Source organism: Trachymyrmex septentrionalis, unplaced genomic scaffold (assembly GCF_001594115.1).
Source record: "Trachymyrmex septentrionalis isolate Tsep2-gDNA-1 unplaced genomic scaffold, Tsep1.0 scaffold158, whole genome shotgun sequence".
Lineage (NCBI taxonomy): Eukaryota > Metazoa > Arthropoda > Insecta > Hymenoptera > Formicidae > Trachymyrmex > Trachymyrmex septentrionalis.
The window spans coordinates 755,961-768,889 of record NW_017304736.1 but is presented as its reverse complement, the minus strand read 5'-3'; the positions used below and the strand labels follow the sequence as shown (position 1 = coordinate 768,889).

The window sequence follows — 12,929 nt, the reverse complement described above, 5'->3', positions numbered from 1 at the left end:
CCTACTTAGGACAATTTAAAGTGATTCAATTCGGTTTAAATCCATTTTCAGTTCAAGATGAGAAGAAGTCTTCGAATTCGTTTAAGCGATCGAGATAGAATTTATATACGGATTAATTCATATTACCGAAATATGAATTACCGCTGACGGGAGGTATTCGAGTGAATGCACCTATTGTTATCGGATAGTAATCTTGTAATATTGTTAATTGCATGATTCCGAAAGGTAATGAAATATTGCAGAGATTATTGAAACGTAATATGTCTCTAATATTGTTTCATTTCGATGGATGTTGATGTCGGTTGATGAACGGTTTTAACATCTTAAGAGCAGATTACACGTAACATCGGACCACTAATTACGCGATTGAGGATTTGCCATGATCCCGTGCGTTTTCCGAATGAATGACATGACGTTCATTAACATCTGTATCGGCCCGAGATAACCTGATGAGGATTACGTCAACGGTCATGAAGGATCGTAAAGATCATGCCGGGGGGTTGGCTGTTTAAGGATGACGCGATTAGAGGGTGGACAAAGAGAATGAGAGACGCGAAGATGAAGTGGCGGAAACCATCTTGTACGACCGTACGCGATAGAGGGTAGACATCGGCGGTTACCGCTGAGGATGGAGGCGGCTCGACGATGCTGTCGAAGTTCAGTAACCTCCCTGATTGAACTCTCTCTCTCTCTCTCTCTCTCTCTCTCTCTCTCTCTCTGCGACTACGTAGATACAGCGTCTACATAGGTATACACTGCGCCGCAGAAGCAACGGCGGGAGCGGCACCGTGCTCAGGATCACTCCTGCATCCGCGTCAAGCCGAGGCTTTGTGGGGCCGCACGGAGGCAGGCGACCGGAGATTACAATGGCATCTCCTCCAGATTAGCATATGAATTACGATCCCCCTCATCTACTCCCCTTCGGCCCCCTTCGCCGCCGTACCTCGTGCCTTCTTCCGCATATCCCCGGTCTAACACCCTGCGCGCGATCTCCCTCGATCTCTTCCTTCGCATTTCTATGTGCTCTCTCTCTCTCTCTCTCTCTTATATGTATTCTCCTCCTTTATCTTGGCGCACTCCTTGCGTTGGAGTCCTGCCCACCTTCGTCGGCAGGAAGGACTTCGGAGTAGTTGCCAGCTCGTCGGGAACGCTGTCCCCGGTGTGGCACGGACTTTGCGAATGGTAACGAAGGGGGCCCCAACGGCTCTTAGCCTTCGGGAATTCCCGGACGAGCTTCCCTGCTATTTACATGCATCGGAAGCGACGCTGGGAGCTTCGACGATGGCGCTCGCCAAACGGATGGAACAGTATCGATCGGCTACGAAGCCCGCCTCCAAAGATAAATAGCATATTTTTAATTAAATCGTGGCTCCAATGGTACGAGTTATATTTGCCGAGGTGCTTTATAAAAATTAACGTATGGGACGAATTGAACGCGAGCGCGAGCGGATGAACGAATGGGGATGGATAAGCGCGATGAGATTTTTCCGCGAGATACTATTTACAACGCGCTCGTACAACCGCGCCGATTATATATATATATATACAAACATATAGTTGGTGCTTTTTCTCAAATAACACCAACGAAATAATATATTTATAAGATTGGCAGGACAAATGTACGTGTGTGGGCGTATGGTATCACGCGATTGGGAGGAAACACGAGGTAGGTGCAGGGCAGCACGAGCGCAAGCGACGACTCATTAAAAACAATGGTCGATCGACAATTTGTCTCTCGATTATCTGGAGCTTCGTCATACTTACGCGGATGCCTGCCTGCCTGCCTGCCTGCCTGCCCCCGTTATCCTACCGTGACGCGAAATTTATGACCCGCGGCGTCCACGGCGATAAGCGTATGTCAACACGACGGCCATCGCCAGCTGAAAAATTCCACGTAATTAATAAAATTGGCTCTCGGCTTGCACAAGGTGTGTGCACGTGCCAGATATGGCGCGGGCGCGAAGAGGAGCCGAGCCGCGCCGCCACGCGCGACAACTCTGTAGAGAGAACGGGCCGATGAATATCAGCGCGACTGGATGGGTGGGTACACGCGGTACATACATTTTTTATCGCGTAGTCTATCGCGCCGCCGGCGCGAGTATGAATTTTATACGACCAATGTGTTATCGCGACTCACTATTACAGCGAATTATCTGTAGTTTATTACATAGTACTCTAGTACGATTGATATGGAATCTAATGCTATTAAAGACCTACCGAGTACCCTAGACTGCGCGGAATAAAATTCCTTTCCCCTATGCTTATGTACAACACGTGAAGCATATGGCGTTATATTTCCAGCACGAAGCTAATTTGTTGCAATTGATTCATCACTGATCGCGTGTTGATGAAATATTGAATTATTTGCTGTCGTTCATGAATATTCGAAATATGTGTGATTACAATCTCTTGCGACTGTCTTTTTACTTTGTATGGTGTAAAAGTGAAAATATTGTGGATAGTAAAAAAATGGAAGCGTTACTTTAAGAGCGTTATACGATTCTTTTTCAACGCTTCATTAAATTTCACTCTATCGAATTTCATAAGAATTTTCATATTCCTCATCGTAATTAAATTAGCGAGATAATTATCGATATTTAGGATACATATTGGATCGATTTGGATTGCTTGTTCTCACCTCCGCGGTTTTCACTGTCCGCTGGCTTCACTTGGATAGGACGGTTCATCTGCAACAAAAATAAAAAGAACGACACGTTAGTCGTCTCGCAATAAGGCGTCTCCTCTCTGGTTCCTACGATATTTCTTATATTTACGGAAAGTCGCGGGCTTTCGTCTTTCTATCTCTGCTTTTATCCTTCCTGAGAGGACGCGGCAAGTGGAGCGAGAAGAACGAAAGCTCACGGCGACGAAGGACGAAACCAACCACCGGCATGTAGGGGTGTAGCAGGAATATCCTCGGCAGTTTGCCGAGAAAGCGGAAGTATCGTTATTTGTCCGGCATGTATGCGCTCGTCCTTCGCGTCACTTCGGCCCCGTTCAAACACCATCAGCGGTTGCGAGAGCTTCCTCTGCCGTTGACAGTTCCAGCTGTCAGAGTGCGCATGGGTTTGCGAGTAGAGAGCGCGCAGAAACGGGAACGAGATAGTAGGGAGTGACAGAAGCGTCCTTCGAGAAAGGACGAAGAGGAGGAGAGTGGGAGAGTAGGAGAGTAGGAGAGTAGCCGGGTATATCTCATCCCATCGTTGTGGGTTACGAAAGCACGGAATCCGTCCCACTCGTCCTTCCGCCGCTAGTCCTGCTAGTCCTAGTAGAAGTCCTTTGGACCGCTGCGGATGGGTCGGGATCCCAACGAACAAATAACATTGTTTATTTCTCGGACGGGTCGCACCGCCGCAGCGCGCTCCAGTTCGCTCCTAGGGGATGAGGATGCATGATTCATGACGTGGGGGACACAAAACCGTACTTCGATCCCAGTTTCCACTCCCCTCCCGCTTTTCGTTCCGTCCGTCCGTCCGTCTCGTGCGATTTCGTCTCTCCTATCGACTTCGCTCGGTCTTGAACTCTTTGCACAATACACCCCTTCCCCATCCCCTTCTCCTCGCCACTTCCGTGTCTCCGTTGGCGCGAATGCCGTTTCCAATAGTGGTATTATCCTACTGCTGGCTTTGCAGATCCTTTCTCTCTGACCAATTTTCCTCCGAGGATCACTGAACTGCCGCAGACGCAAAAGAGTTGCCAGACCTTACGCGGTTTACCAATCACACGATTTTATCTTTCAAATATTTTTATTATTCGTAATGTGCGAACGTGTATATCTGGCTTATGGCACCAAGAAAGAAATAATATACATGTATTAAGAGTGTATTAAGGAAAAATTGTTCACTTAATAATTAAATTAATTTCATTCTCTTTAAACAATATTACAAAATTTTTCACAATTTTCAATAATTAGGATCGCATTTTAAGACTGAAAATTAAACTCGTCGTGCAATTTGCTTGAACTGGAAATTGTCAATTCCGTATTGTCATACGGAAATATTATTAAGCATCGAGCACTCGCCTTGACCAAACATGGTTGCCCTCCTTCATTCACTCGCGTGTTGAATATTTCTCGATCCGTTTTTCACTTAATATTAATTTAAAAAATAATATTGCATCGCTGTATCGATTAATTTCGATCATTTACAATTATTTTCAATAATTATAAAAATTTTTTATTTTTATTTACGTACTTAGGTAAATGCCATTGAATGAATTAGGTGAATGAGATTTCATTCGATTGAAATGTATGACTAAAAACATGATAATAGGTAACAGAATACTAGACTGGAAAATCTGGTTTTTAACGTATACAATTGGCATTACGACCATCTGTCTTCTTTTATTTTTCTTTCATTGTATGCTTCTATAAGAATTACGGGGGGGGGGGGGGGGGGAAGATGCGCGATATGTGGGGTGGGAACGTGCTCGGCAACCCCGAAACTTTTTTTGCACGTATGCATATCAGGCACAAAGAGAAGCGACGTTACGGTCGGGGTCAGTGCCACGATCACACGTAGGCATTATACGATGTATATATGTACGTCAAACGAGCGAGCATGGATGTTCCGGGTTCATGGAGCTCTCTTCTCCGAGATCGATATAACGGCAACCATACTATCGCGATACCTGCACGCGTACCGTTGTCTCTCTCTCTCTCTCTCTCTCTCTCTCTCTCTCTCTCTCGTGGAGAAAATTTTTTAACGGCATCGCATTACATCGTGTTCATATAAGGGATAGAAAAACGCGAGATTGGAAGGTCCATGGGGAAGGGATAGGAAAACGCGAGAGATCGCACGTTTCTCGAACGTACGAGCAATTAATATCGTCTCGAGGGATCAAACTCCGCGCTATCGATTAATCCGAGGATACGCGACGGTACTGTAAGGGCAGTAATTACTCGCGATTCTGTGAAGAGGGTCGCCATTAACTCTTTAATATTTCATAGCGGCGGCTGTACGTCCGGTTGCGATTCCCGAGACCAGGCGTGCTCGAGGGACGGTAGAAGGAGAGAAAGCGGCGGTGACGACAAGCAAGACAGCAAGGGGGAAACAGAAAGAGGGAGAGGAAGATCGAGCTGGAGAGAAACAGAGAGAGAGAGAGAGAGAGAGCGAGAGAGAGAGAGAGAGGAGGGGGAAGGTCACTTTAAGCACTGTCCGTTGGTCAGGAAATTAAACTTTGAGTCGAGAACTGGCCATTAGGCGTTTGTTGTTGCATCGTTGTCAGGGGAACCCGGTGTCCGTATAGATACCGGAACTGAGATACGACGCTCCGTCTCCCGCCTTGTCTCTCCGGACGAGTTTAACGTTGAATGCATCGTGTAAATGTCACTTACGACCCAAGGGATCTGTACCAGTCAATAACGATCAGACGAGCGAGACTTCCGCTCGGGTCGAGGCCGCCGTACTTCGGCGACGGGACGTACCGATTAAGGTGGCCGCGACTATTAACTACCCCGTAATCTCGTTGTTGTCATCGCCCCTGATACTCGTAGTCGCTCGATCGCGGCAGAGAGGTGATGTCAATCGGCACTTTTGGCAGCGTACCACGGTATCGCAGCGGCGTACCGTCACGTTGTCGAAATATGCATCAATTCCGCCGTGAGGGAAAGTCTGTGTATTATTTTATCGTTAAAACGATATCTCTATTTGCGGTTTATGAGAGCGTGAAGTGTAAACGCGAGATGAACGTTGCGGGAGGAGAGAGAGAGAGAGAGAGAGAGAGAGAGAGAGAGAGGCGTTATTAAAATTGAAAGCTGATACTTTCCGCGTTCTAATTGGCAGCGACGCTTGTTGAATATGTCGACGCGCGTTATCCTCACAAAGGAATTTTAGATTAAAGTTAACACACGTGGAGGAACATCGTACACACGCCGTGCACGCATTGTATGCAAAACGGGCGAGCGAAGACAGATAGTTCCAGGCCGTCTCGTGCATAAAAGTCGCTTAGGGTTCACAATTAACTCTCGTCCTTTTTCGAACGCTACTGCAGGAAGCTGCAGGATAATTAAGTACGTTTTTTTTTTTTTTTTTTTTTTTTTTTTCAACGGGTACGCCCGTCGTGTGCCGTCGTGGAGAGATCATGGAGAAAAAAGCCGCGCCTTTATTTAACGATCGCGTTACGATCGAGCGTCGACCCTTTGGCAATTTGTGTCATCAGCCGCGTGCACTTGGAAAATCGATCCCCTTGAGAGGCACCGCTCTCAAGATGGATGGTAATAAGTAAATGTGTTTGCTGAGCCCCCAGCGCGCATCACGAGCAATTAATTAAGCTCGATTATCTATGTACACTGCGGGAAAGTGCGCTCGCAGCCTCGCTACCGCCCGGTAGATACTGAATGATAGCCACGCGCACGGCAAATGCGCCGAATGATAATGCTCGTACTCGCGGTAGAACTTGGTCTTATCAAATTAGCGTCAGAGATATCCCTCGCGTAGCGGAGAATATTTCCCTTCGATGATGATACGTCATATCATAGGGATAGTTAATATACGACAGTAAGATACAAGGGTGTTTCAAAACTTGCGACTGAAGGTATATTGTAGGAAAAAAGTTTCCGAAAAATTTAAGCAGTGATTTTTTTTTAGATAATAAAGGTTTAAATACAGTCGGTCACACTGACTGTGAGAAAAATGTCTGGTTGGATCAATCCGATTGAAAATGGACGAATAAAAATGTTTTCTGGTTCTATCTGTTAAAATTCTAATTGAGGAATTGTAATCAATATAATCGGACTCTTCTAGTTCGTCCATTTTTAACCAAGCATTTTTTTCAGTGTACGTTTAGATGGTCATCCGTTTACGAATTACGCGTGCAATAGTGCTTGTTGGTGAGTTTGCACTTCAGCGAGGAACCATTGCTTCCCAGAAATGATTGCTTGCAAAACAAAAAGTACAAATAACTACTTTACTTAATTTTTCGAAAATTTTCTTTCTAGCTTCTCTCGCGATCGAAATTCAAAGATCTGTACGGCTTTCGTAAAAATTGAGTGATCACATGCCCACGCGCCCCAGAATCTGGATTATCTCGATTTATAGCCGTTGATAAATTCGAGCTTTTTCTTTCGGGACGAATTCACGCAGCTTTCTAGAGAATCACGCAAAATCCAGATAGGGGATGGGCATAGGCTGATAACCGCCGAATTGAATGGTGAATGCCGTTTCGGAAATTGAATAAGCTATCGTGCTAGGGCCGAGTGGCGCTGCCGGTATTTGACCTGCCTGCGTGCAATCAATGTACTGATTGGAGATAAGGGCCCGCCCTGTAGCCCCTGGCATCCTCCCTGGCATGATTTATATACGTACGGTCTTTGCCGACGATGTATTCATTACTTGATTACCCATCGGCAAGTTAATACCGATCCTATAACTGGCAGAGATATTCAAGATCTCTTTGACGAAAAATATTCATATTTGTCATTCATATTCTCACGCATTCTCGGATATGCCTATCTAAAGTGGCGTCTACAATAAACTTTTGGGGCATGAAACTTAAACCTTGAACCTTAAGAAATTGACTAATCATAGTTGAATTAGGGAAGGGAATAATCAATTATGTTCGATCAATTTCTTATGGCTTGAAGCTTTTAAAAATTATCAACTATGATTATCGATTGGTCAATATCTTACGGTTCAAAGCTCAAGTTTTACGTAGTTTAAGGCTTTTGTTCTGTAACTCTTAACGACAACTGGGATGTTGTTACATCGTCGTCGCGCATGTTCTTATTACCGTATTTTATACATGATAAGAAAACTGAGCAATGACGATATAACAAACACTGTCGTCAAGAGTTACAGAATGGGCATCTAACGTTAGTCGTTAATTATTGAGCTTGATAAAAGCTTAACGTTATTTTGATTTTCTCTGGAAGAGGTTCCATATTATAGCTCTTAACTTACAATTGGACCTTTCGCATATTGTCGCGGATGATTTCATCAACCGAATACGAAAATTGACAAAGCACGCCGAAGACACGAGCTTCGGCTACGAGCGCGCTCTCGACATTTTCGTTACATAATTCAGTTATTCTAATTATTACGGATGCGCGCGCGCTCGCTCGCGTCTGGCTCGAGTTAACTTGAATAATCCTTCGCGTGGATATCAAGTGGAGAACTACTCCGCTAACTGCGCGAAATCTGCGTTCGCGGCCGTGCCCGTTAATACGGCTAATTTGTCGACTGCTTCGGAGCAAATGCCAGGCGGCGGGCCTCTCTGTGTGCTCGCGTCGGATGTTGCGCTACAGATACCAAAGCAGAGGGAACGCTGAAAGAGGATGAGCTGTCAGCCAGCAGATTACATCTAAATGGATCCCGGCCGTGATCTAATTGGCAAATTAATTGCAACCCGTAATTAATTCCGTCGGTGATTGACATTTGACGTTTTGTTTGTATAAGCTACCAGGTTACGAGAACTGGCTCTTCGAAATAGGTCCGTGCACTTTTTTGCCCTGCGTTTTTCGTCTAGAGATCGCTCGCGCGGCAGAGCACTGACCAATCGCGAGAGAACTATTCCATTGTGCTGTTCATATTCACGTATTTCGTGCGAATTTCCGTGCGAATTTGTCGGCGGTATCGCGCGCTTAGCGCGTTATCGGCGTCACTTTTTGACGCAATCAAACAATGCGTCTCCGACGTGTTGCCGAGTGTTAACTCGCATTGAAGCCCAGGTTGCGATCCAATGCAATTCAGGATAAATAAATGCGCACCTGTATCCGGCACATCGGCACATCGGCACGGTTCGCGCTCTGCCGTTTCGTCTGTTCGTGATTATAAATAGGATTTGAATTTTATTGTCGGGAGCAGAGTGTCGTATGATTGAACGTCATGCCATATAACAATGATTGCCATGCGGACTACGCGCACTCAAACTAATGCGAATATGATTGACTATACGCAGTAGGGATCGAAATAGTCAATTGATCAGTTTATTAAACATAGCTAAATCACGAAATTCGGAATAAGATAACTCGACGTGTAAACTGTATGACAAAAATAATATAATGTATAGATTCTGCAATGTAAAAGTTATTTAAATTTCAGTGGAAGTCTACCAAGATATTAATTTTCCTGTAAGATAAATAATTGTAAAATAAATATAATTATATAAAATAAATTCTTACAAAATAAATAATTTTCTTATAAGATAAAATAATAAATAATAATAAAATTGCGAGTTGTAAAAAATGGGATTTTTTATTTTTATATTTCCGTAAACGGTTTATAAATGATTTATTTTCTAGATATGATATTGAATAAATTAAGGAGCAGAGGGTACTATTTCTAAAAAGAGAAAAACAAAAACTTTTATTGTTCCGGGTTATATAAAAATGTAAAAAAAATTCCTTTAGATTTGTCAAAGCTTTAACGAATTTTTATCATCATAAAAGTCAGATTGTATTCTATTGTTAATTCAAATTTATCTACCAAATTCACAATCAAAATATATCGATGGTACCTTTGAAGATCTCGTATTGCTGGCGGAGGATTAAAGAAACAATAAAAAGTTTTCTATTCACAAATAACTTTCTATAAAAATAACTTTCTATTCACAATTCTGCACGTACAATATGGCTGTGCACGAGGTCTTTATTCGCGAATTGTCTCACTAAAGGAACACATTGTAGGGCAAATTTTGTCTTTAACGGGACCATGTAACGTTTCCATTTTGAACGGTGCACTTTGAACATCGATGATCACGTTCGTGCCATGTCCGTTAAATAAAAATGTAAGTTTAGAAAACCAATTCCACGGCGGTCGCGTCGGCCGTGTTTTTCCGGGACATCGTGCTAAAATTCAGACGCAAGTAGAAATCGAACGATTGCCGCGATATCGCTATCCCTGTATCTCTTTACTGTGTTGTCGGGTTACGATACTGCGGCAAAGTAACGCATTCTCTCGAAACGGGAATTACGTTGCGCTTTTTCCCAGTTTTGTAACCATACTCTGACATACGGCCAGCGAATTTTTTTTACACGATTACCCGATCGTACCTGTACGAGGTATAAAGCATTCGCTTTCCCACCTATTCAATTTCTCTCTCTCTCTCTCTCTCTCTCTCTCATTTTTTTTCTTTTTTTTTTTATTCGGCTCCATCAGTTTTTTCCCTAACGCTCTACAAATATTTGAGCGTCGACTATACCACCCCCGCCGAAAGAGCATTCGAGTCGAGTGAGCTTTCGCGCCCTCCCTCCGGGGGTACTCGTCGTTCACCGATTGTAATCTAAGCCAATGCTTCGGCGCGCATTAAATGTCAAACGTTATACGCCTCTCTATTTCACGGCTCTGCGGTAGCGAGCACCGTGATGTTGGATGTGGCAGTCGGCTGGACAAACGCTTGGGAAATCGCGAGGCGGGATGCGATTGCCCCAACGGTTTACAACGCTCTTTGACGCGGTTCCGTTGTCACGTACCGCCATTCCGAGCTTCGATCGCCGCCCATTTGCCGGGCTACAGCCGTAACAACGTCGAAACTTCATTGCTTCTACATGATCTGCTCCGAAGCGAAAATGTTCGCGTCGCGCATAAGAAACCGACGTCGTGCAGATCGTCGGTGGAAATAGTCAGAGCTTAAAGGACGCGATCCGAGAAAACGCCAAGATTTTCAACGATTTCGAAAATCGGGGAAGAAGGTCAAAAGAGAATCACGAAGTTCGAAAACCTAACAATGCGTGTGATTGTCGGAATCTATCGAATTTCGACGTCGCCCGAGAATCACCGTTTCAAATTACGGTCGGTTCTACATATATAGATAATCTCACCGAAATTCCAATTTTGCCTCGATCGATGAACTTTGTTTGAATGAAATGCAAAACGCTGTCATTTTTACGTTTAGAATATGGGACTCCTTCATATAGGAGGAGGGTAGTGACGATCGAGCCGACAAATCCAATGGGAAAGTTTCTCTTTATTTGAGTTCCGTTATTACGAATTTTAATCGACATGGACGACGTGGATTTGTGTTCAGATGCCCGGTCCGTTCGTCGTCTATTGGTGCGTACGATCGTTTATTATTGGCGACGGGCCAACATCCGGATTTCGGATTGATGTGCCATGCAAAGCGCCGCGCCCGCCATGTGGCGGGCCACATTACCAACGGTGTTATGCACCAGCAGATTCACGTGTGTGCCGCCGCATTAATTGATGCACGTCTCTGCATCAACACCCCAGCCCGTGTGAGCGTCTCGTGAGAACTCGTCATGTGCCCTCGCAACGTAGAATTTCCGCTACAATCGCCAAACGTTTGATAAACATTAAATATAGACGACACACACGCGAGAGATGAAGAAGACCTACGATCGATCGAGCGAGGCAGGTCGACAGAGCTTAAAATATCCGTGGATGTTTTTATTTATCGAGTTTAAACGTATTTCACATATACACAAACTGCGAATAGCTGCATCAACTACGATCGCGTCGTATGAGAAAATTAATCTTTTCCTTTTTTCCTGACTTTTTAATTGCACGCGAAATATACCTCGTGCATCGGCGAGTATCACTCTACTTAATGAACGCGCTTTAGTTAATTCGCTTCTGAGAAGCGCACGGAGAATCGATAGATTCTTCGAAAACGGTTGCGACGTAATATTAAAATGACGTAGAGGGTTCTACAATGAGAAAAAACTCATCCGATCGAAGGTCTGGTTTTTTATTTTCTGGTTAATTTGTAGTTATAGTATAGTTGGACTTAGCCTAATTATAATGTAAAAGTTATATTTTTTTAACTGTAGTTAATTAATAAACTAATGATGTTATAATGATGAGTAACTTTTAATACAAATAATGTATTTAATTGTTTGGCCGAAAAACTAAGTAAAATTAAGTAAAATCAAAAGTTTAAACGCACCACTTTACGTATCATTTAAAAACTAATTACTATTCATTGTGAATTTTAATTTTAATAAATTAGTTTAATTTGCTATTCCAATAATTACTCTTAATTAATCTTTCTTCTTTGATGTTTGCTTAACAAATTCGAATTATAGAAAGTTGAGAGTTTGTTTTAAAGTTACCAATGTAAAATAAAAATTATATTTTTCTATCGATGCACTGAAAGAAATGTCTATAATTGAAAATGAGCAAACCAGAAGATTCTAATTATACTATCGATCAGAATTCTGGTTATTTCAAGTAGAATTCTAGTAAATAAAAAATTCTGATTTGTGTTTATTTTTAATTAGAATTCTAAATAATCCAATTAGTCATTTTTTTAAATAAGGTTTAACAATAACTTTTGAAATTATCAAAATTACCAGTATAGTGATTAACATTATTTTTGCATTATTATTAAGTTATAAATGAGGTTAAGTTTAAACCACAAATTAACCAGAGAATGGAAAACGGATCTAACACTACAGCATGTAAAAAAGTTTTAAATAGTAAATTATATTTTCAGCTTCTGTTTGATTGCGCTTCAAGTCCAAGAAACTGAATCAGAGCAGTTTATAAAACTGAAAAATATATTTACAAATTTGCATATGGACATCAGTCATATATCAAGCACTAAGATCCGTTTCAACCAAAAGTAAAATTCTTTTTCTAATTTCATTTATTTGTATCGGTCTAAATTCTATTTATAATTGTTTAACCAGTAAACAAATCAACATTTTAAATTTGCTACTGCTTACATTATTGCCTTATGTTCTCTTTAATTGGCAAATTCGCTTACATCTTACTGCCTTCGTTTTTTTTTTATATGCCGTGGCTTCAATCGGACGAAGGCAAAATATTGTCTCTCCATCTCCCCTTTTCCCAAACCACTGAGTAACCGAATACAGACACGCCCCCGCGACATCGGAACAGATGCTCGCGTGTGTCGATATACGCTCGCGTGCAGTACACGCTGCTGCTAACATTAGGGCATAGGGCGCATAGGGCGAGGGGGAAAGAAGCAGGAAAACCGGCATGACGAGAGGGCATTATTGTAAACGTCGT

The 12,929-nt window shown here is 42.9% G+C and overlaps 1 protein-coding gene across 14 annotated transcripts in view; it reads right to left on the bottom strand.

Annotated features, from left to right (window-relative positions):
- The window catches only part of LOC108745901 (CUGBP Elav-like family member 4), a 636,703-nt gene that overhangs the window by 81,267 nt on the left and 542,507 nt on the right, over nt 1-12,929 (bottom strand). For all 14 annotated transcript variants that reach the window (XM_018482320.1, XM_018482318.1, XM_018482309.1 and 11 more), the window contains one exon: nt 2,639-2,687. In XM_018482320.1, the coding sequence (XP_018337822.1) occupies nt 2,639-2,687 (49 nt within the window). The remainder of the gene's footprint in view (nt 1-2,638; nt 2,688-12,929) is intronic.